The sequence below is a fragment of the Cynocephalus volans genome, chromosome X (genome assembly GCF_027409185.1).
Source record: "Cynocephalus volans isolate mCynVol1 chromosome X, mCynVol1.pri, whole genome shotgun sequence".
NCBI classification, from domain to species: Eukaryota; Metazoa; Chordata; class Mammalia; order Dermoptera; family Cynocephalidae; genus Cynocephalus; species Cynocephalus volans.
The window spans coordinates 131,026,329-131,051,769 of record NC_084478.1 but is presented as its reverse complement, the minus strand read 5'-3'; the positions used below and the strand labels follow the sequence as shown (position 1 = coordinate 131,051,769).

The window sequence follows — 25,441 nt, the reverse complement described above, 5'->3', positions numbered from 1 at the left end:
CTGGTTTTAAGTGTACAGTTCAATTACTTTTAGTAAATTTGGCAACAGAGTTGGGCAACCATCACAATCCAGTTTTAGAATATTTCCATTACCTCAAAAAAACCACTCGTGCCCATTTGCATTCACTCCCCTTTCCCACTCTCAGCCTCACAAGAAAAAAGTAAGTTAATATTTGTACAGCACTTAGGATAATGCTTGACATCTACCAAGAGCTATATAAACGTTTGTTAAATAAATATCAGACTAGGAGGAAAGAATATAATGCAAGTCATGAGACCAAGTGCCCTTCTTATCTATTGGCACAATAAAAAGTGGACTTGTTGCATTTTAATCGGAGCAAACATAATACTTCATAAAGAGATTCTGCAGCATATTTCTTATTAGTATCAAATTTTCCTTTATAAGCCTCTTTGAAAAGCACAGGCCAGGTTTCCAGTCAGTCTGGAGGGCTGAAGCAAGGAACTGAATTACTAAGAGAAGGGTGGGGATAAGAAAAAAAAATTATTTAACTCAAGCGAAAGCAAGCAAGATTTTTCACCTTTGAATTCTCCCATTAATGCCACCTTACATTACAATCATATTGTTTTTACCTTTCAAAGCACTCTCACATCCATTATTCCATTTTACCCCTTCAACAACCCTGCAAGATAACTGCTTTTACCTTCTTTTTAAAATCATAGCAATGATGATTTGCGTTGAGAGGCAAACAGCTGAGAATAAACACTAAGGACCTGACTGGGGAAGCCAGCCAGCTTGTCAGTCATCCACCCTGACAGGACCCCTCATCACAGCAGGTATTTGGGCAAGCTGAGCCAATCACCCTTTGGGCTAAAAATTACTGGACGTTTAATTAAAAGTGTGAAAGAAAACCTGCTTTTAATCATGAAAATAAAACAATAGAATTTAAGAGGTAAAAGGGAGCTTAAGGGCAAATTAGTCCAATCCCCTCACTTTATGAATGACTCAAGTGAGTCTCAGTGTCTTCCCAAGGTCACACAGTAGCCAAATTAGGTCTGCCATCCATGTTTCCTGACTGCTTACGCCAGCCTTTTTCACTACACTATCCTGCCTCTGACTAGTGAATTTTTGTATGTTTTCTTTGCAAAGATACCAACTGGAATTTTAACTCTTCATTACCTTGAAGCACTGGGTGAAAAATGATATGGTATCTAATACTGTTAGGGAAACTTCAGTAGCAGTGTTGCCTTCAAGAAGTGCCTGGTGGAAAATGTCTGCTTCAGTTGTTGCAGAACCTAGGATAAAAAAAAGTAAATTAAACTTTGCGCAATACAGATTCACATAATGGTGTTAAAATGACTTCCTCCCCAAAGACTCAGAGAGACAAGCAAGAAGAAAGAAGGCTCTCAATACCTGCAGACCTAATGAGTTTCACTCTATTTATTCCTTAATCAAATATGGTCTGGGTTAATCAATTTCATTAATTTCCACTTCAGCTCTGTATCAATAGCTCTGCAACACATAATTAGGTGCCCACTTCTTTGGAGACAAGATTTCAGTGATGAACTATGGTGATGTAACTAGGAAACAATGTGGGAGGAATTTTAGGCTACACCACTCATTATATGTGCAAAGATGAGAAACCCACAGAAATTCAGCTACATGTATACAGTGGTGCCCTATGGTCAGACGTTTTCAATTAAGCCAATAATATAAGACGATTCTAAATCAGAAGGAAAACAAGGTGTCTGGGCCAACTGAAGGAAGTAGGTTCATTATACTTTTACAAGAAGCTGAAGGCTTTAAAACTTGCATTTTTTAAAGGTCCTGAGTCTATTAGGTCAGGATGGATCTGCTCAAGACATTAGTTTTTATTATTAGACCTTAACACAAAGCCAGTTTTGCTGGTTTCCTTTTCTACAACCTCCAGAGGATATGGAAACTGAAGTTTTCTTACTCTTAGAGTTTTTATTAATATTTGCTTTTCAGAGGATAGCTTCCATTTATATAACTCTCCGGCTTCCCCAACTGGGCAAGATTTCTCTGCTTGTCCTATTTGCCTTGTCAATACTTCAACCTCTCTGAAATACACCTTTGCAAAAATAGTATTTAGAGTTCACTGTGTTCAGCAGTCAACTCAGCATGTGTAATTCCCTAATCATTAAATGAACAATAGTAACTCTAAACAAATATCATATAGACTATTATATTAAAATGTCAGTACCCATATTACAGTTTAACAGTAGGAATGAAGGATATCTAATATAAAAATGATATCCAATATAAATATATCATATTTAATCATATCATTTATTATCATATTTATACTGGATATTCAACTGGATATCCAATATAAAATATGAGAACAGCAATTCCATGGGGATAAAAAATTAATTTCTTTAATACTGATTTAGGGAAAAATATTGGAAAATGGTCAGGGCCCCTCAGATGTTCAGGATCTTGCTGACATTTGACGTAAATATGCACGTGCGCCCAGGTGTTCCTTGGCTACTGTCTAATGTAATTGCGTATGTGCACCCAGGTGTCCTGGGCTATGGACTTAAGTATAAAGGATGAGTGACTCTGATCCACAGGGCCTGCCACCCCCACAGGGAGGCTGCTACTGCTGCTGGAGGCTGTTGCTGCCGGTGCCCCTGGGATGCCCCAAGAGGCCACCGCTGCTGCTGCTACTGCTGCTGCCGAGGACTGAGCTCGTGTCACCTGCCAGTGGTTCCCGGGATCTTTCCCAATTGCCTAGCTTGGACATGTGTGTGAGGGGTCTATGACCCAGCCTGGCATGTGAGGGGTCTGGTGACCCAGTCTGTACAATGGGTTTGAAGGGTCTGGGCCCTATCCCTGACAATACAAATGGAAACTTAGTGTAACTAAAATAATGAAAAGTTTTGGTTTTAGTTATGAATAGCTTTAACAATATAATTCCCTAGCAATACAATTGGCATAGCTATTGCTATAGCCTGACAACTAAGAAAAGAACACCATTACTTAACATTGTTAAAATCCATGCATATTTTATAGTCATGTATGATGAAATGACTGTATATAAAGATAGCAAAGATATACAAATATATCTATGTATGAGAAATAAAGTCCAACCACACTGGTGATTTAAACCAGAACTTCTTTAAGGTTAAATAGCATTACGTGGCTGTTTCAAATGGATACCCCATACACATTTTCACTTACTGTGATTAAGTGTGAATGAACTTTCTAGGCTACTAAGATGCTGAAGCCGGACCTGCATTACTCCAGATCTGTTTCGAAGAGCTGGCATGGTTTGTGATTTTCGGTCTACTCCAAGGTGTTTTGACAGCCAGGCATCATGCACCCTAAAATAAAATTTGAAGTTAGGAACTGGAGTGCTCTAATAATATATCTCAATGTTAGATACTTTTTAGCTGAAAAATAATTTGGTTTCCACATAAACACAGTACTATGCTCAATATTCTATCAACCATTGCTTGGATTAAATGAGGTATTACTGGAAATTGTATAAAGTTTTAAAGTATCTTTAAAGTAGCTTATATTATAGAAATATAATTAAGGAATTTTTAAAGAGCTTGCTACTTCTCTCCTCCTCCTCAAAAAACATTGGAGTTAAGTGGCTAACACTCCAAAAAGATTCAGTCTTTTTGCAGGAGGTGAGAAAGGTCAAGAGTGAGAGAAGACCGTTAGAGGGAGACTCAGGGTTGAAACGAAGGGAGAAGACTCCAGAGACAGATGTTAGACTGAGTGCCACCCTAGTCTCTTTCTGGACTTGAGGCATATTGGAATCAGAAATGTTTACTCTCTATAGAATGGTGGTTACCAAAGGCTGGAAAGGGGAAGGAAAAAGGGGGGAAGTGAGAGGTTGGTTAACGGATACGAAAGTACAGCTAGATAGGAGAAATAATACCTAGCGTTCTTTTCTTTTAAGATAATTTATTATACATATATGTGGGGTACAAAGTTGACTTTCAACAGTTGTGTACAATGTGTGATGGTCAGGTCAGGATAGTTAGTTTATTCATCATTACAATACACAATCATTCTTTGTGTCTGTTAACTAATTTTATAGCACTGTAGAGTGACTATAATTAGCAAAATATTGTATAGTTTCAATTAGCTATAAGAGAGGATTTTTGAATGCTTCCAACACAAAGAAATGATAAATATTTGATGTAACGGAAAAACAAATCAGTGGTTACCAGAGTTTTAGGGGATGAGGGAAGGAGGGAGAGGTGAATAGGTGGAGCACAGGATTCTTAGGGCAGCAAACTATTCTGTATGATACTATCATGATGAATACATGGCATTATGCATTTGCCAAAACCCATAGAACTGTACAATATAAAAAGGGAACCCTAATGTAAAATTAAGGTAATAATATATCAGTATTGATTCATAATTGTAACAAAAGTACTACACTAATATGTCAATAAATAGGAGAAACGTTGGTTAGAGCACAGCCTTATAACACTACGGTCACAGGTTCGGATTCCCACACCAGCCAGCCACCAAAAAAACCATGAAAAACCCAAAACACCAAATAATAGGAGAAACTATGTATGTGGGTGGGTGGAGGGTATGGGAACTATCAGTACTTTCTGCTCAATTTCTCTGTAGAACTAAAACTGCTATAGAAATGAAGAAAAATAAGAAAATAAAAATAAAAAATTTTTACTCTCTAAACATGTCTACTGCTAAGATTTGTGAATTTTTCTTTATTTTCCTTCAATGTTATGGTCCCAGTTTTAAAAATTAGAACTGGGTCATATGTGAACTAAGGAAGAAAAAGTTTGTCTATCCTCTAATAAACATAGTGGCATAGCTGGCAGAGTCCTAGAGGCTAAGGCTCATGGTAACATGAGCAGGCCAGCTCCACATCATGGGGAAAGATGCTAAAAATTGGAATCCTCATCTACCTATTATATATTATGAACTACCAATTATTAGAATGTTCCAGAGATGTGTCAATAAGCCCCATCCAAACAGCCTCTTTAATTTTTGGATGCCATGGAAATTAACTTTAAAGAAACTCGAATATATGTTTTATTATTAAATTTACCCCTAAAATATATATTATTGAAATAAGCAAGTAACCTTCTATGTCAGGGTCCCTTAAACATTTCCTTAAGTATTTATTTCACTAGGACTTAAGTGGCAAAAAGAATAAATAGATTATAATGTATATTATACATGTCCCAATCATATAATATATATGTCCCAATCGCTGTTGGGGATTTCTATTTACTTTAGCAACTAAGGTGAGTATTGATAGACTGTAGACAAAAGGACAGATCTCACAGTTGTCCTCACTTTTTGATTTCCAGCCCCTTCTCAAGTCCTTCCGAAAGATAAGCATCTGTTCTAAATTTAGAGAGATCTCACAAGATAGAAACTCTGCATATCTCTCTACCCCTTGGAAAACCTAAAAATATATCAGTTCACATTAGTTTAAACTTTGAGTTGGGACATGTTACATAAATCGTGGGTATCTCAATGTTAACTCAAAATAATTTGGGTTTTACATGGCATGATTTAAGATTGCCCTCTGTTGGAAGAGAAGGAAAAAAATGGAAATTGCAGTGCTAAAGGAATTACCTTGCTATGTTTCTTTTCCCCATATATCTAAAGTGAAACAAACATACTCTAGAAAGAAAAACAACAGCATGTTAGTAAATATATTTCCATCCTCTGCAATTTAACAATATTTGAAAAGTCATGAGTTAAAAAGAACGGCCTATTTAAATCATATTATAATAATATGCATTTTGATGTACAGAAATAAATACACAGGTAACTACTTATGGGCTTGCCACATTATATCTTTCTACATTTACTTGCTACAGTTACATCAACACCAAAACCCCCTGTCTTTATATACAATTCTAATGACAGGTTAAAGAAACATATCAATGCAAATCATATGTGCTCTGTAACATATCATAGCCAAGGTCTCTAGCATAGTCATTAATACCTAAAAGAGGTTCTTAACCTATAAAAACTGGGGCAATTGCTACATTTTTATAATGGCACTAAAATACTTTCTATTATTGAAAATCTCAAAGACATAAGAAAGTAGGGAGGACAGTGTACTAAACTCCCATGTACCCATCACCCTCCAGCTTCAACAATGATCAGCTCATGGCCATTCTTGTTTAACCTTTGCCCCGAACAGGTCCCTTGATCTCCCTCCATCCTCCCTAACCACTGTCTTTTTTGAAGCTATTCCCAACATCATATATTTTCATTAGTAAATATTTCAGTATAACTTGTAGTCTTTTTACAATCTTAACTGCTATTTAATCTGCTGACATTTTCTGCAAAATTTTGAAAGGCTTTAATCAAATGGTTATGCATTGATTATCTTCTTTGCATTTTGCACATGCACATATAAATCATATATGTGTACTATTATGTAAAAATTTGTTGCATTTCATTCTATGTCTAATTTTTCTTTTAGGTTTCAGTAATGATGTAAAAATAGCTCAGCATACAAGACAGGACAATTTCGCATCTCCAGACCTGGTTTTTCTCCCAAATGTCTTGGGATATATACATATATACACACATATATATGTATATATATATAGATCTGTGTGTGTATATATATGCATTTCTGAAGTGGTAGAATTACTCAGCTCTACATAAGAGTACAAATTCTAAATTCAAATCATTTCAGCTGCTCTATTAATCCAGCATCTGCTCCAAATGAATGATGTAGGACAGCTGATGGCACTTCTAGTTTTCCAGGTCACGGAAAGACTCCTCCTGGCTGTAAAGATGGTCTATTATTAGCTGGAGTTTTCTGTCATATCACAAGTATTTCATCTCCATGTCTTCCTTCTATCTATGGGTGAAGAACCTGTTTGCCAGCTCCTATATTATCATTTAACATTTTCTACTTTATTACCAAATAAGTTGTTGAAAACAGAAAAAAGGTAACGGTTAAGCTCCCCTCAAATAAGAGGAAAGTTTATGAAAATAAATAAATATAACTCACTCTAGAAGTACAAGAATGTTTATAAGCTCCTGAGGAGATACCTTATTCCAGTAAGTTAAGAGAGTATCTGAAAATGAAACAAAGTGTTAGATCTTGAAATACAGCAATTAGCACAGCAAACCCTCAAGTACCAAAAACCTAGCTTCAACAACCATCAACTCACCGCCAATCTTGTTTCCTCCTCTCCTCTCCCACTGCCCAATACTACACTGTATTCTTTTGAATTAATTCGAAATATATAATTTAATCTGTAATTATTTCAGCTTCAACAATTCTTTTTATTTATACTCTGTAATTTTTTTGTTTGTTTGTTTTGGATGGCTTATCCCAATCTTCATATCATTCCTGAAGACAGAGGAAGGGAAGTTGCTGTGTTTTTACTTTAGAACTGGATTTGAGTTTTTAATGAACTCCCTAAAATGTTATACAAGATGATGTGTTTATGTGCATTTTTCTGAGAAGAGGGTCAAATGGCCTTTACCTGCTACTCAAAGGGCTCTGTGAACCAAAAACTTTAAGAGACAGGTATTGTTTCTTTTTTTTTTTTTCTCTTTGCCTTTGGATTATGAACTCTGATGTCCTAACTATCATTTCAGACACAAAAGTCCCTTAAATCTATCATGTACACTTCTCTTTTTATCTTTTTCTTTCTTTACTTTCCCCAACACATCCACAGTGAGATTTCTTTAAAAAAAAAAAAAAAAGGGCCGGCCCCGTGGCTCACTCGGGAGAGTGCGGGTGCTGGTAGCGCCGAGTCTGTGGGTTCGGATCCCATATGGGGATGGCCGGTGCGCTCGGGTGCGGACGACACCGTGCCGAGGACACCTTGCCGAGGGTTGCGATCCCCATACCAGTCAAAAAAAAAAAAAAAAAAAAGATAAATAAACAGAAAGCAGAGTCTCTTCTCTCCCCTCCCATCCATCAACATCATTATCTGTTCACTTGTCTTAACAAGTTCAAGGAATTGTGATTGTTGTGTCTTCTTCCCTGCCCCTCTGCACTTTTTTTTGTATTTATTTATTTATTTTTAGCTCCCACAAATAAGTGAGAACATGTGATATTTCTCTTTCTGTGCCTGACTTGTTTCACTTAATATAATTTTTTCTAGGTCCATCCATGTTACTGCCAATGGCAGTATTTCTTTCTTTTCTATAGCAGAGTAGAATTCCATTGTGTAGATATACCTCATTTTCCGATATAGCTTTAAAACGTGGAAAATCAGCTATAAATGGACAATTCTACCATTACAAGCAGAGATTTTTATCCACCATATTCAGTAATTGATAGACCAAGCTGACCAATGGGTAAGAGGTTTATGGATGTTTGTTTTATAACATTTTCCTTTATTGCAAGCAGAAATTTAAGAGGATATTTACAAAAAATCTCTATGAAATATTGGCATATGCAGCTCACTGCATTAAAAAGCAAGTTCCTGGGCTGGCCCCATGGCTCACTCGGGAGAGTGCGGCACTATTAGCGCCGATGCCGCAGGTTCGGATCCTATATAGAGATGGCCGGTGCGCTCAATTGGCTGAGCGTGGTGCGGACAACATGGAGCCAAGGGTTGCGATCCCCTTACTGGTTGGAAATAAAAGAGAAAGAAAAGAAGAATACAATTTTGCTGCCACTTAACCTTCCATTCCTATTTTATCCTCCTGTGATATAGTTAATACTGTTAAAAGGCCCCCGTCTAAATGTAAAAATCTTGTAGGTGTCACAAAAGCAGGCACACGATTGGATTTACAACCAATCTAGAGCCTCCCGAAGATAGGGATGGAAGACGAGACAATGCTGGCTTTATGGTGGGGAGAGCAGGAGTTCCGACTTAGCTATTTCTAATTGTTTTACAAGACCATGGATACTAATGTTTCAATGATTACAAAATATTGATCACCAAAAATAAACATGTTAAAATAATGTCAAATTTAACTTTGTTTTACAAATTAAGCTAGTGGCGACTTCCGGTCTCCCCCTCGGCTTTTATGAGCTTTTCTGTTCCAGGAAGCCAGGTCTCCCCTGGAAGTTTCTGGCCTCCGGTCAAAGGGCACGTTGCTGCGTCAACTGTCAAAGGGCACGTTGCCGCGTCAACTGTCAAAGGGCACGTTGCCGCGTCAACTGACAAAGGGCACGTTGCCGCGTCAACTGACAAACGGCACTGGCCTCCCTCTCCTAAGAACAGGCTTTTTCCACCAAAAATCTAGTACTTCCTTCCCATTAAAAATCTAGGGCCTTCTGCCCATCCCCGAGCACCCCCTCCTGTGCCCTAAGGCGGCTTCAAAGTCTGTGAAAGGGGCAGAAAGGATCATCTCCACAGCGACCCAATTCCAGTCAGCAGCTCCTCCGCCATTTTGCCAGCGGCACTGTCGAGCCATTGTGCTGCCCCAACCGCTTCCAAGTCAGTGAGACACGATCCAGGCAAGAAACATGAGTGGACACCACAGAAAAAGGGGTAAGAAATCTACAAAGAGAGATGAAATGCCGTTACGTGGATGGGATATGTTGTCTGATGATTTTGAAAAGACATGGCTAAAACTAAAGGAGATCCATGATAAAGAGCTGCAGCGTTTAGAGGCAGAATTAACGGGGGTGAGGAAAGAGCAATTGGCACATGGGAGGTCGACAAGTAGGAAAGCCAAAATTAAAGCATTGGCTGAACAGCAGAGAGCCACTGACACCATTCATAACTGGGGAGGTCAGTTACAGGCCAAAACATGTAACAACTGTTACGTAAATGAAATACGAAAGAATAGCCTACAGAAAGAATTTTATGATATACAACAAAAAAATCTTATGTTTATTGCTGAAGTCATTGCAGAAAGGAATCAATTAAGAGAAGAAAATAAAAAGCTTTCTGCACAAATAAAATTGAGTCAGCAACAGTCTCGTGCTTCTTTTTCTGATAGTAACGATGACTTCCTTCCTTGTGGTCAAGGTGCTACGCCGGTTTTTTCAGTTAGGGAGTCTACACAAGGAACTCAGGTGCATGTGCCTATCAAATCAAAACAGCAACCACGTACTGAACAGATAGGAGCTAGAGGTAAAAAGGAACTGGAACTAAGTTTGGAATTTTCAGTTCCAACTTACAGTCCAGAGCTCTTTGAAATGCCAGAGACCTCTTTTGAGAAAACTTCCTGTAATGACAGTAAGCCTAACACAGAAAGTAGTGCCAACCAGAAGTCACTTGCAGATTTTCCTTTAAGATCTACACTTGATCCTCAAAAGGGGTATGAATTTCAAAGTGCCTCACACACTTCTGTAGACAAGGTTGGCCAACAAAAAAGGAAACATGAAACAATGATCTCCACACAAAAATGTGGAACTCAGACGAACTACTCTTGGAGCCTTCTCCCTGTTTCCCCAGAAGAAAACTCACGAACTTGGTTAGTATCTAAAACTCCAGAGGAAAATATGCCTGATCATAATGTAGACTTAATTTCCCTTTTTACACAAAAAAAGGAAAAGTCCCCTTTGAGAGTATTTCCTGTTGAGTATACTTTGAACTCTAATGGAAAAAGAAAACCAATATTAGATATTCTTGATTACAGCACTGAGTTTGCAGTGACAGATAGTACACAGACACTTCCCAAGGAACGATCTATTTTGAAGATTGAATCTATCAATAAATCTACATATACAGGGTATGATGCTGAAAAGCCTGAAGGTGATACTGAGAACGTCTTTTTGGGGTGTGCGATAAAGAGAAAAACCAGGATACAGTCAAGAAAAAAGAATTAGCTTCCCTTCATCATCTCTCATATAAGAAAAAAAAAATACTATTCTTTTTCATGAGGACAGTCTTCCTGTCAATTTGGACTGTGTAAATGATAACTCCTGACTATAATTCCTTTTCTTAGCATATAATAAACAAAGCAATAAGGCCTGAAAAATGTTTGGCAAATGACTCTAAGACTTTGAAACAGTGAGTTGTTGTCAGTTAATTAAATACAGCAAATAAAAAGGAAATTCATTCTTCAGAATACATATGAAAGTGTCGAGGTAGACCATCTCTTTTCACTGACATTAAAGTTGCTACTGCTTATGACTGAATAAAATAGAAAACTAAGAGAAGACCTGCAGGTTGTGGACTTGTAAAAGCTCAATATTTAAATGCATATCGAGTAACCACAATAGAATATATACTGGACAAGACAAAATGACTAGAATGCATCTGTTGAGAAAGATCCAGAAGCAGACATTTTTCAGAAAAAAAAATGAATATGACTTTACAGATATACAGCATGACTTTATTAATACAAAAGATGAGGAGATGTGACACAGACTGTATACTAGTTATTGAAAAAGTTCTTAAAATCAAAAAGCAAAAGCAGAAAAAAGAAAAACCTAATTAACAAAGACTACATTTTTGGCAGAGAGTACTGCCACTGAGCAAGCAAGATCAACATTCACAAGAGGAGGACTTTCAAGTTCTCAAGAAATGAAAGTCATGGTTTTACCCATGACATGAAAAAAATCAGCCAGAGACTTGTCACTGGCTAGCACAGAATGGAGTGAGTGTGTATGTATGTGTGTGTGTGTCTGTACTGGAGTGGAGGAGAACTAGTCCGTAATGTCTCTCTTCTCCCCCTTCCTTCTGTCTCTCCCCTTTCCTTCTGTCTCTCCCCCATCTTACTTCTTCCCCATCTCACTTCTTCCCCATCTTACTTTCTTTGGGCCTTGTGGTTATTCCACCACTTTTTTTTTAGTTCTGTTTTGTTTTGTTTTGTTTTTTCCATGTATCTCTTGGGCCTCATTTTTATTATTTTTTAAAATTTTTTTTAGCATTTATTTATTTATTTATTTAGTTAGTTAGTTAGTTAGTTTGTTTGTTTGTTTATTTATTTATTTTAACATAGTGACTGTACATGTCTGTGGGGTTCAGACATGTACATTACCTGTATGTAACACATAATGCTGAAGTCAGGATAATTAGTATATTCAACATTATACAATGTTATTGTTTTATTATTTATTTATTTATTTATTTGTTTGTTTATTTATTTATTTAACATAGTGACTGTACATGTCTGTGGGGTTCAGACATGTACATTACCTGTATGTAACACATAATGCTGAAGTCAGGATAATTAGTATATTCAACATTATACAATGTTATTGTTTTGGGCCTCCTTTTAAAAAAACAAATTTATTGAGAGAATTCATGTACCATAAAATTACCCATTTAAATAGTACACAATATAATAGTTTTTAGTATATTCACAGAGTTGTGAAACTATCACCACAGTTTTAGAACATTTTCGTGGCCCTAATAAAGAAACCCCATAAATATTAGTAGTCATTTTCCATATTCCCCCACTTTTAATTTTGTGGGAAGACAAAAATACTGAATTGTAGCTGTAGTTGTTAACTGATGCATTATCTCCTGGAATGAAACATCACAATGTTGAAGATTATTTCCCTTTATTTCTTTCTTTCCCAAAGCATGGAGACACATGACATAGCTTCAATGTAACCTTTAACTTTTACTTTAAATTGTACATTCCTAGAGCTTAAAGATTCTAGTTATATTTTATTAATGTACTTTAGAATTTATTATTCATGTCTAGTTATTGATTTGTTTTTATGCTTTTCTAGCTGGTTACCTATCAAGTTATTTTATGTCTTTATATACTGTATTATTACAAAAAAGATTTAAAACAAGTAATATTTACTAAAAAAAAAAAAAAAAATAGAAAAATAGAAAACAAGTAAAAGATAATAATGATGATGTTCAGAACCCAGGTGCTTTTATGTTCTTTATTCCCACATACATTTTTTAAGCAGAAATATTAAGAAAAGGAAGAAAAGGGTGGGGATTGTGTAAATAAATGTGGTTTTGGGGAGTAAGATAACTTGATTTTACTTCCAGAGAATGTGTAGTTCATGAAAATCTTTCAGTCATAGTCCATCTTATAGTGTAAAGCAGAACTGCACCAAGGAGAAGAACAGAGCCTGGTAAAGAACCTGACACCAGATGACACCGTCCAGTGATACAGCGAAGACAACGATGGACGACAACGGCACTCCCTACCCGCAGAGAACCCTTCCTGTCTTTTTGTTTGTTTCTGATTTTCCAAATCCTGGGTCAAATAAAAGCTAATGTATTCAGTATAAATTCTGGTTATTATTATTTCCTTCCAGTTACATTGGTCATTTAATGAATTATATGCGCTGTATGAAAAAAATGTTTAGCACTTCTAAAACTACTGCCTCGTTTAGAAATTAATTTGTAAAATTATTTTTTAATTATTTCAAAGAATCAAACCTGTAGGACTGACAACCTATTTTCAGGTTCATCCTAAGGTCAGTGTTTTCAAAGATCTGTTTCTAATGTGCATGTCTTCTACATACAGATGATGGTCAAATAGTGTTGTGTGAACCTGTGAACCTGTGAAGGTGGACATCTAGAAGAGTCCATGGTTAATATGCTGGTAACTCACCTTCAGAAATCATTTTTACTATATACAGGTAGCACATCAAGAGGCTTCTGATTTCATACTGATCCAGCCGGTTATACTGGGATACACTACTTCTTGTAGAACTGTGTCGGGTCTGTAATATAAAGACAGGTCATTTATAAAACAATATCAGTACCATAATTTTCCGTAGCTTTTAACTCAATAACTATTTTTTTTAATCATTAGTCCTGTTTGGGAATATTCTAAACATAAATCTAAATTTTATATCATGCCTGGAAGTAAATGGGCTGAAACTTTATTGCTACTGTACCTAGTAGAATCACTGGAAATTACTTTGGGGTCTTCATAAAGATATAGCTGTAAATATTATGTATGTTTCATTCTCATATGCCCTGTGTTTTAGTAGGAAAATATTTAAATAATCATATCCGGCTATTTCAGGAAAAATAGCTTTTACACGGAGGAGGAATTTAACTAAAGTATATGAAAGCATAAGAAACATTTTAAAGCTCTTTAATTTGAGTCTCTAGTTTATTAAAATCCAACCTCCAAATCAGAGGTCAAAATATCTGTCTAAAAAAGTGGGCTAATAATGTTACAATCAGATAATCAGACTAAGGGGGACCCAGTAATAATTCAAAATTAGAGGTGCTACAAAGTAGTGATGTTCCTATTATTTAATGACTTTTGTTAAAATATCGTAAGTTAAGTATGACAAGATCTGACTTATTTGGGGATTTATAAGAATAGAGTAACAATAATCTAAAGAATTTACCATTGTTAAAAACCAGTACTTTAAGTTGCACTAAATTGGAGATACACATTTACTAAGGTAGGATTTACTAAGAAAAGAACTTTCACTTATAGCAAAATAGACCTGGGTTCTGATTGCTTACTAGCTATCTGACTACTAGCAAGTCATTTAACCTCCCTGACCTTTATTTGCCTTACCTATGACAGCGTCTGTCGTTAGTTAATTCTAAATGGTATGAAATAGGAACCTTTGTGAATAAATTGTTATTTACTCAAAGGCTCAAGGAAGTATAGTCCAGTGGTTCTCAAAGGGTGGTTCCCAACCAGCAGCATCCGCATCACCTGGGAACTTAGAAATACACAATAGGGCTGGCCGGTAAAGGGTTTGGATCCTTATACCAGCCAGCTGCCCACCCTCAAAAAAAAAAAAAAAAAAAGGAAAGAAAGAAATACAGTAGCAGGACTTGTTTCAGGCCTCCTCAATCTCACTCTGGGGTGAGGCTCAGCCATCTACTTTTATTAAACCCTCCAGGTGATTCCGATGTACACTAAGAGCGCCATGATACAGGAGAAAAAATGCTGGAATTAGAAAATCTGGGTTTGGATATGGCCCTGCCATAGCTGGTTCTAAGTCACAATCCCAGTTTTCATTTGTAAATTGAGAGTTGGAGTTTATTATTTTTATGGACCCTCCCAACTTTAATTTTATAAGATTCTGTGATTTTACACAGCAGCATGGCAAAACTTTATTGGTCTAAAATGAGGTCTCTGTCTCAAGGCAGACGCATCTCAGACTTTAATGTTAGACTTGAAACGTTTGATGGAAGAACTGGAGGATATATTCTGATTAAGTGATGCTGGGATGCTGAGATCATCAATTTGGGGACCTAAATTTTTTCCTCCGAAGTTAATGTCATTACTCTATTACAAAAGATTAATTAATTAATCTTAATTAATCCTGCCAGGATGTGCTTTGTATTAAACGACAAGGCATATTAGCTATTTTAAACTTACACCTTCCCTCTCTAGAACAGGTTACAGCGTTCTAGGGTTAAAGGAGATAGTCAGAGGTAGAATTCTTGAAGATGAATGCCTTATTCCTTATAAATAGTTTAAGATATCCACGTAGCAGCTGCCAGGATAGGAAGGAACTGCTAAAATATGCAAGAATTATGGGATGCATTTTACAGATTCAGGATGGACTACAAGAGGGTAGAGAGCCTCATATCTATATAAAAAGAAAGACTTTTTAGCCTAATACATCCCTAGGGTTTTCCTATATATTTTGGTTCTTACATTTTCACCAGTGTTGCCCTGATCTGAAAATGCTGTTGCTCCTTCTGGGATGAGGGAACCTCTTGAATCTTCCCTCTTAATTCCATGTCCATTTTGAAAAGACCCGTAAGCTGGGGAAAAAAGCCAAGTCCTTGTTAGCAACAGGAGGAACTGTCAAAAATATTTTTAAAAATTAGTACTGGATTAATTTAAGTAAAGATATAGGGAATAGATCTTGCTCATCTAAAATGTGAAGTTTATATATTTTGTCAAAACACTATAAGAAACCAAGGAAATATTAAGCATTTATTTTACCTCTCAAAACACTTTACTATGTATGAAACTACAAGAAGTTCCTTGGAAGTCATAAAATAAAACCACATAATTTGAGAGACTATTTTACAGATAAGGAAATTTGGGTCTACAAAAGAGAAGTGTCTTGCCAAAAACTGGTGACAGATAAGAGGACTAGAGACCAGTGATTTTCTCATTATCTTCTATTTTCTCAGTGTACCAAGCTATGTTTTAAACAAGCATGGACAAGGAAACTAGGCAAATAAATGTGGCTGCCAGCGTGAATCAGATTTTAATTAAACTACAGTAAAGATCATGCTATGTATAGTTTTTATTATGAAGTATTTCAAAAATACAGAGATGTACAGGATACATTTCTAAACCCTCATGAAATGTATAATCTTTAAAGGGCTTAATTACCGGTGTCTTTGTCAGTGCTCAGACTCCCTCTATTTGTAGGTGAAGTAAAACCACATGGAAACTCCTCCCTGGATGCCTGTAACAGAATGTGATACCTGTGTCATTTAAACAAATTTGTACATGAGGATAAGAAATCTGGATTAACAGATTAAGATTGTACCGTGATTGTAAACAAAGTTCACTGTGAAAGTCTAAATCAGGTACCAGTAGTTAGTATTTAGGTGACTCTTAAAAAGTGGCTACAGGCATACTGTTGTAACCATGACCTCTGGCCAAGTGACATAACTCTAGATGGCTGCAACTGGTGCAGTCTAAACATGGTCAGTTCTCTTCCTTGGAACCAGGGGCAATGCTAGAAGTAGGGATGTGACTAGAAGCTCTAGGTGAACTGAAAGAACAAATAAGTGTATCACTGTCAAATGTACGTGGACTGAACACAAGTATGAGCTACTGTGTTTGTGAAGAAAGACCAGCCTGATACCCAGGTAGGTGATGCTGCATCCACATTCCTCTGGTTGACATGATCGGAAGCCATAGGCAAGCAAGCCATCATGTAAGCTTAAAAGCAGCTTCCTCAGGCTTTACAAATTGGCTGGGATATTTCATAGGGGGAATTTTCAGAGGAAGCTGTAAAGGACACAGTTTAACCTGCCACCCAATAACATGATGTGGCTATTCTAAGTGTAAAGGTGATCTTGGGCCATACACAAAATGGAGTGGAGCAGGAGTTAATAGTTCCAGTGGGCAGACTATAATGTATACAATTCTAACACTATATCTTAACAGGGTCATTGCTAAACTGGAGCATATCCAGAAGAGGAGAGACCAAGAAAGGAAAGGGTTTGGAATGACAGATCACAAAGTAGAGATATTTGGATTGGAGAAAAATTTAGAAGGCACATGTGGAAGGGGTACATGTAGAAGTTGAAACAAACGTGTCCTATGTGTCTCTGGAGGGCAAAACTGGGACCAGTGGATAGAAAACCTTTTAGGACTAATTATGGGAAGGAATGCTTTAATTATGGCAATGGCAAAAGGTTGTTTTGCCAGATGGGAACCTGATCACTTTCAAAGTTCCTTCCAACATTTAAAAACTTTTTTAAAATTCAATTAATTAATTAATTAATTAATTAATTAATTAATTAATATTCATGAGATACAAAGCTAATTGTCACCAGTCTTAAAATTTTAAGGGGAGAAAAATAAAGCACATACCAATTGTGATAAGCTAAAAGGGACTCTCCAAGAAGTGCTGAAAGGAGACTTCCAAGGGAGGGGAGAAACAAAGGAATCCAGTTCAATACCTAGCACCTAACATTCTGGAAGTGAAGAATCTCTTCTTCAGTTTTCAAACTGAACAAATATATGAGGGCATATAACAATAGCAAATTTTAAGAATGAAACACTGGGTACAAGAGATTCATGGTGTTCTCTTAGACTTTGATATTAATAGTGCAGTCCTTGGACCAGAAGCAGCCAAAAGCCTGTTAGAAATGCCGACTCTTAAGCCCTGCCCCAGGCCTACTGAATTTGAATCTGTGCTTTAACAAATTCCCCAGGTGGTTCATATGCACATTCAAGTTTGACAGGCACTGCTCTAAAAAAAACAGTATACATGTAAAAATGGAGTAAAAAGTGAACTCTTAAGATTGAGACCATACAGCATATGACCCCAATTCCAAAAGCATTCAATAAAACAGGATAAAACTCAAACAGGAACGTATGGCTACTTACAGAATTAGGCATGGCTGCACAAGAATATAAGGTATCTCGACCTGCTAATCGCTGTATATTTTCCAAAAGCAGTCCAACAAATGGGAGGTATAATTGTGCTATTTTGGCTTGTTGGTTCTGAAAAATAATTATCAAAAGTTTAATAGGTATATAATATGTACGTATTGCAAATAAACAGAGTTGGCTCCATATATCAGTTTAAAGACTAAAAGCAGGCTAATATCCACAACACATTAGTGAAGTATGAGTCTATTTATGCATATAGTCTCAAAACTAATTACCACAGAACTTTCTTGGCATATGGATTTATACACAATAGAATCAAAGCATATCCCTCAAAGATAACTACATAAAGTAAACGGATTTTTTTTTTTAATAGCAGTTGACTTATAAAGCAGATAATATTATTCCTGTTCTTTAGCTCCAGTGAGGGTTGAGGTTTATGAGAACAGAGACCATGTCTGCCTTGTTCATCCCCAGTGCCTGAGCACATACAACATGGTCAATACACTTTAGCTGAATGAATGAATTAATGGAAGAAGTGAAAAACTGAATTATTGTATTCATTCATTTTTTGCTTTGATTAAAGCTGCAATTATAATAATGGCCCACTAAGTCAATTATAAGACTTGGGAGATTGATATATTTGTAAATATGTAAGCACAGATGGCCATTTGTACTGTTAATTAATGTGGAAGCTCATACAAATTTATTTATGGCTTTCTTCAGCTATACACATTCTTTACTAGATATGTACATATACTCAAATCAGAGAAAATAGTGGTTATGATGGCAAGAGATGGCCTCCATATTTCAGGACTTTGTGAGATCTGTCTGGAAACTTAGATAAGGACTCTAGAGTAAAATGGTCAACCTATGGAATACAGAAGATTAATAGCATCCCACTGTTGTTTTAGTTTGCATTTGTTCTTGAGGTTGAGCAATTTTTCACATTTTAATTGACCATCTGCACTTGTGAAATTCAGGAACTCTTCTTAATAGACTTCCTTCTAACATAGCACCCCATCAATAATAGCACCTATCACCAGAAGATTCTGATTCAGTAGGTCTGGGCTGCCCCAGATGATGCTGATGTGCATATAGGTTTGAGAACCACTACCCTAGTCCAATTTCCTGCCCAAGGCAGGAATGGTTCTTCCATGCATCCCTGACAAATGGTTAGTTTTGTAAAATTCTTCTTAAAAACCCCAGCCCTTTTGTGGGTTCTAGTAGAAAGGTCCTTTAGCTGAAATATACTCCTTGTAAGTTCTATCTCCGAGGTAAAGCTCTGCCGTTTAGAGCTGGAAAGAGTAAGTCTACTTCCATTTTTACATGGTAACCCTTTAAGTATTTGGAGACAATTACCATGAATTGTATTAACTTATTCTTAACAAGACTAACTAGCCCTCATTACTTTCCTTTATTCCATGGCTTTGGTTTCAAGATTTTTCACCATCATGATTACTCCCCCCCTTTTTTTGGGGCGGTTCTCCAATTTTTCAATGTCCCACTTGAGATTTGGGAGGCAGTATAGCTAGTGGTTAAGAGCACAAATTTTGGAATTAGACACACATAAATCCCAGCTCTCTTAATAATAGCTACCTGATTTTGATCCAGTTACTTAACCACAGTTTTCTCTTCGGTAAAAAGGGGATAATAATAATAATAATATGAATTCATGGGAGGTACTTAATACAGTGTCTGGCATATAGCAAGTCCTCAACAAATTTTAGCTGCTATTATTAATATTATGGCTTCTAGATAGGAGTCCATTTTAGTTCTGATAGTGAGTGATCTCTAAGGTAGGAGATACTACAACTCTCTCAGCTAAGCAAAAACACACACAAAAATATAATCATTGCAAAATATGTTAAAAGTTTTGCCTGCATAAAAGATAAAAACAAGCTAACAATCTATTAATAAAAGACTGGTTAAATAAAATAAAGTATATCCATATGATGGAATATTATGCAGCTATTTTTTTTTTTTTTTTGTCTTTTTCGTGACCGGCACTCAGCCAGTGAGTGCACCGGCCAGTCCTATATAGGATCCGAACCCGCGGCAGGAGTGTCGCCGCACTCCCAGCGCCGCACTCTCCTGAGTGCGCCACGGGCTCGGCCCTATGCAGCTATTTTTTAAAAATGTAGTAGATCTAAACTTCAGGATGTATTGTTAAGTGAAAAAAGAAAAATGTATGATGGTTTCTATTATATATATTATATATTTGTGTGTGTACATATATATCATACAGCCTTGTGCATGCATAAATCAGAAGTTTAAATAAACTGGTAACAGTAGTTGCCTCTGGAGACATGAATTGGGAGATGGAGGTAAGGAATGATAGCCATTTTAATTTTTGTTTTTTACCATGTATGTGGATTACTTTCTTTAAAATAGAAAAGATTTGCCCCACAGCCCAATTTGTTTTTTTTATTTTTTAATTTAATTAATTAATTTATTTTTATTTCTATTAGCCCAATTTGAAGTAGAAATTGCACTCTCTTAGGTGTCAACATCACTTGTACTGGGTACTGGAACTATACAGACCCCAGAACAAATGTTAGACACTGCACATTCTTGTTCTGAATAGGAAAGATGGCTGATGTAATTATAACAAGTTAAGAGATCTCTCCGAGCAGGTTATGAGTAATACATAACAAGGACCAATGATGTCTCCAGAATTTCATCAGAGGAGGGGCTTAGGAGAGGCAATGTGGTTGGAAGGGGTGGGGTGCCTATGGGGTCTAGTCTCAAGGCAGGCTTTCCATAGGAAGTGTTCTTTTTTCTTAATTGACTATTTGGAGCCACTCTGGGGGAAGTGATGGAAACTATGGGGACTTAAACCTCCCTCCCAGCCTTCACCTTGGCATCATCATTAATAGGGAACATCTTTTATTTTTTGAATATCTTTGACAAATGACCTCTTACCCAGGCCACCTGTGAACTCTTTGTACCAAACAGAGAAAGGACATTTTATATCTTCGTCCAATATATTAGAATTGAGGCTTTGGTTAACCAGGCCCATGAAGCAAATGAAGGTCTTCTAGAGAGAACCCTATATTCATTTAATGCCTGTCTGAAGCTTTTGAACAAAGAGGAAAGGGCTTTAGAAGTCATTGAAAGGGTTATGAAGCTTAGCATTTCAATCTTTCCCATAGTCTAAAGTGTCAATTAAAAAAATAAATAAAACCTCAAACACTCAAATAGGCATAGCATCTAACTTATTTACAGATAACACAGCTGTGTGTGTGTGTGTGTGTGTGTGCATACTGAGTCTCTTAGAATTTAAAAGGAAGTAAAAAATGTCCAAATTTGTGATGTAAAATGCTTAAATTCTACCTCTAGGTAAGACACTGGTGAAATCCCATTTTCCTTTACTTTCGTTTGAAGAGGCAATGGAGAAAAATACAACTTCCATGCTTTCATCACAATAAAATGATAAATGCATGAGGTGATCGATACATTAACTACCCTAACCCAGTTATTATAAAACATATATATATCAAAATATCATACCGCGCCCTATAAGTATGTACAATTATAATGTGTAAGTTAAAATTTTTAAAAAATCTAAAAATACAACTTCCTGTTTCAGAGAGAGGTTCATTTTGCACTTTTCCTGTGAATCATTTAAGATCACAGCTAAAGACGTTTTCTTCCACATTGCATAAGATCCTTTTCCCCACTAGTAGGCATAAGCAGCAGTTAACTAGAACCCAGTGATACCTGGCATTTTTAAAGGCTTGACCAAGCTTGGTTGAACTGGATGATTTTTAAGATATCTTTTAAATTTAGATATATATATATTATATTGGTTAACTTGTGTTAAGTCAATATCAACAATCACAAAAAAGAAAATGGCATGGGGGTATGTTATTATATGTGACAAAAACAACACAAACTGTAGTAAGCAATGCATTACATCTTAAAGCTATAAGTTTAAATCTACTATAGGGTAGAATCACATGAAGAAAACTAACAAGATTTGTAAGTTAAAAAAGTTCTTTGTAATTAAAGAAATATAAGTGGATGTCACTGTCAGGCATTTTCTGTTTATAAAGGACAAATGGGAATACTGTAGAAAAAATAAAATCTACCTCCAACTCAGCTTTCCAAAACGATTACAATAATAAATTACTTCATAATTTTATTTATGTTTGAATTTTAAAATAAAGGGGCAAATTATTAATTATGAAATTATATGATGTTTCCTTGAGCCATTTGATTCCAGGGAAGTAAGTTAGGTTACTCCAAATCCATACACTTTGCAGTCTACTTTTTCAAGCCTATAGGATTTAATAAGATTTGAATATGTATATGTTAAAGATGCAGTGAATAGTAACTTTGGCTGTAGCCTTCACACATAGACAATGTGTAACGTATGTAAGACTTACAGTCACACCCACAGCTGTTGATAGTAACAGCATCACATCAACGTTTTTTTCAGTAAGAAAAAAACCCTTTATATTACACATTTTATATGTGGGTACAAAAAAGTTCATGGAAATATTCATATTATCTTTCAAATCTATTTTTCCATGAACTTTTTGAAGTACCTTCGTTTATGATATAGTAAACATGTCTTATTATTAATCACTTAATAATTAATATATCACATTTATTTGGGATATACATATATAAGGATATATATTAAAGATATTCATATTTGACAGAATATGCATGGCTGCAACCCTATATGATTTTTTAAAATTTGTAATTAGTTTATTTAATAAATCACAAAGCAGGCACGCTGTTCTTTAAATATAATTTGAGAAACCAGTGTTTTTCAACAGTTAACTGAACAGTATTTTTTAAAACCTAATGATCTGAAATGGAAACAAATCTTATTTGTAAAAATAATTTTTATCAATGCTCATATTATGCTCCTTACTGCAAACTTCATCTTGAATGAAAAACCTTAGTAGAAATTTACTAGTGTGATACTGATGACTTCCTTACCTTGTGCTGGTATCTAGTGTCAAATGCATGTTTTATCAAAAGATTCTTTATGACAGAGATAGCTGTATATCTGATCTCATAATTGTCTTGAAGAGCTATGGAGATTTCCCTCAGAAGTAGACCAACCAAGAAGTGATGCTTGCAATACTCATCTGATAAACTGTATTCAAGATTTGAATCTGCAGTACAATGAAATTTAAAACCCATTTATAAAAATGTTCAAAAAATTGCTATACAATTAAAATACTATATTTATTATTTAATAATAATATATAATAATATGTGATGATGCTAGCAGGAACTATAATTGTCATTATTAATGAATCTGAGCAATTCTTTTAATAAAAAACAAGCATGCAAAATTTTATAAGACAGAAGCACACATAATTAGGGCTAGATGATAGCTTTAATGATAATTTCAGTCAGCAGAAAATTTCCTAGGTTCTTTTTTTCCCCAGATTTTTTCAAACTCTTAGAAATCTTAGGATGGAACCTAGAATAAAATAATTCTATATTTGGCAATGTCTTTATAGCTGAAGAGATTTCATTACAATTATACATTTGAATAATTCTATGTATCAATGCTTGATTTACTTATCCATTTATACTCGTAAAGTGGGAAAAGGAAGTGAAACTAGACAACTAAATTATTCTAAAAATATTATGTATTGGCTATTTTAGTAAACATTACATATTGGCCCAAATATATACATGGGATACAAAAACAATAAGAAAAACAACCTCATCTCACTTTAATTCATCATCACGCAAATACAAATCTTTTATTTTATAAAATCGCTACTTCAAACTATGTCTTTCACTCTCTTTTAGATCCTTCATCTATTTTACACCCCAGATGTTAATGTCCTGGTTGGGAATTCCCTTATAACTACTCAGAGGAGATTCTGATTAAATTTAGTAATTTCTATAGTAGATTTCTACTATCTTTATTCCCTCCCTCCTACCGTTTAATTTAGTTAGGCCATAACACTGAAAGACATGTTTTCTATTTCTTTTTTGGCTTCTTCAGCACTTAATATAATGCTATGTATTCAATTGGGACTTAATAAATGCTGCGAGTAGTCCAATTGAATCCTAATTCCTACCCATTCTTTTCTCTGGCTTCCTCATAGCTATCAATAAATACCGGGGGAAGCATGTGAGCTATACATGCACAGAATCTAATAAGGGGCTGGTTGAAGAGGAGTCTTACGGTTTTTAAATATTTTTTCTCCACTTTCACTGGCTATAATTCCATCACTAAAACCACCACTGCTCGGCAGATACTTCACTAGAGACCAAGGCAGATGATTTTCTTCCTGCATTGGTCATGCTCTTTTGTGAATCCCAATCACTTTCTGTGAACAAGGGTCAGTACTGACTAACGAAGGCGGCCTTATCTGGGTAGATTTTGCAAACGGTAATGAATTTCTTACTTCTGTGATTTGACTAAATCCAATCAGGTGGTTTCATCCACACCTTCAAAACTATGGCCAAGTAGTCATTAAACAGAGAGAAAGAGGCAAGCCCGGGAAAGGTGACACGCACTTAGAGAACAGATACCCTCAGCCCCCAGCCCTGGCCCCCATGCTAGCTTGCAGCAGGAGCTTGTTTTCTGGGGGTGGACATTTTAAAGTTGATTCCTCTAGCAACACTCAAGTTTATTTTAAAAGTAAACAAATGCACCACCTCCTAGATTTTTTGGTACATTAACTAAAGCCTCATTTGGCTAGGGAGGATTTGAAAAGCAAACAAAGCCCCCATCCCTCTTAGCCATTCATCAAATCAATCGTGTTTAAAAACAGCAAACTACTGTAGAGTGAACCGAGTTAAACCTACCTACTGAAGTCAAACGGTCCACCGCAAATGAAAAAAAATCTAATTAATATATGAAAAGAAAAGGGACAAATAAAAAACATAGTAACATAAGAATAGTGCTACACAACAAAGCATTCAATAAAACTAGCAATGGAGATAACTGAAGGCATTTCATAAATTTAGTACATACATGTTACTATTTTACTCTGCCTTTATATTTCTTTTTTGATGCTTTTAGTAGAAAGACATTTATATGGTTTTTGCTTAATTTAGTCTCATATAAGATTCCAAACAGTACTACAGAGAGCAATTTTACTAGTATCTGACATCGGTGTTTAAGCAGCAATCTATGCAACACACCCGATTTCTTCATACACTGAATTCTGAATACCAATGATACTATGAAGGAATTGCAGAATACCATTAATGGACATATCTTCAGATAGCAACAATTCTGAAGTTACCTTCAAGTTGACTGGTTTAACTACAAAACATTAAACTACACTAGCGCTAGCAAAAAAAAAGGAAAAAAAAAATCCAAATGATGGAAAATGCAAATATGTACCTTGAACTCGTTGCAGTTTAGGTTTTGCAAATGCCATTGGCAAGTTCAGAGGAATGTAATGTTCATGGTTGCAAATCGTTTGCAGAAATTCAAACTTATATTCAGCCAGAACCTAAATGGAAAGAAATTATTCATTAATTCATATGTGGAAGGCATTTACTATTTTAATAATTTAATACAGAGCATTCATTTTCATAACAGATGTGTTCAGTATTATTCTAAGCATACCTTGAGATGCAACCAACC

At 35.7% G+C, this 25,441-nt stretch overlaps 1 protein-coding gene across 1 annotated transcript in view; it reads right to left on the bottom strand.

Annotated features, from left to right (window-relative positions):
* Positions 1–25,441, bottom strand: part of DOCK11 (dedicator of cytokinesis 11) — a 169,029-nt gene that overhangs the window by 42,505 nt on the left and 101,083 nt on the right. Inside the window, exons 30-39 of the mRNA XM_063084253.1 lie at positions 25,196–25,307; positions 22,813–22,991; positions 17,854–17,970; positions 16,120–16,195; positions 15,427–15,536; positions 13,399–13,510; positions 6,962–7,028; positions 5,560–5,607; positions 3,163–3,305; positions 1,138–1,253 (exon numbers count right to left, since the gene is read on the bottom strand). Coding sequence (XP_062940323.1) covers positions 1,138–1,253; positions 3,163–3,305; positions 5,560–5,607; positions 6,962–7,028; positions 13,399–13,510; positions 15,427–15,536; positions 16,120–16,195; positions 17,854–17,970; positions 22,813–22,991; positions 25,196–25,307 — 1,080 coding nt within the window. The remainder of the gene's footprint in view (positions 1–1,137; positions 1,254–3,162; positions 3,306–5,559; positions 5,608–6,961; positions 7,029–13,398; positions 13,511–15,426; positions 15,537–16,119; positions 16,196–17,853; positions 17,971–22,812; positions 22,992–25,195; positions 25,308–25,441) is intronic.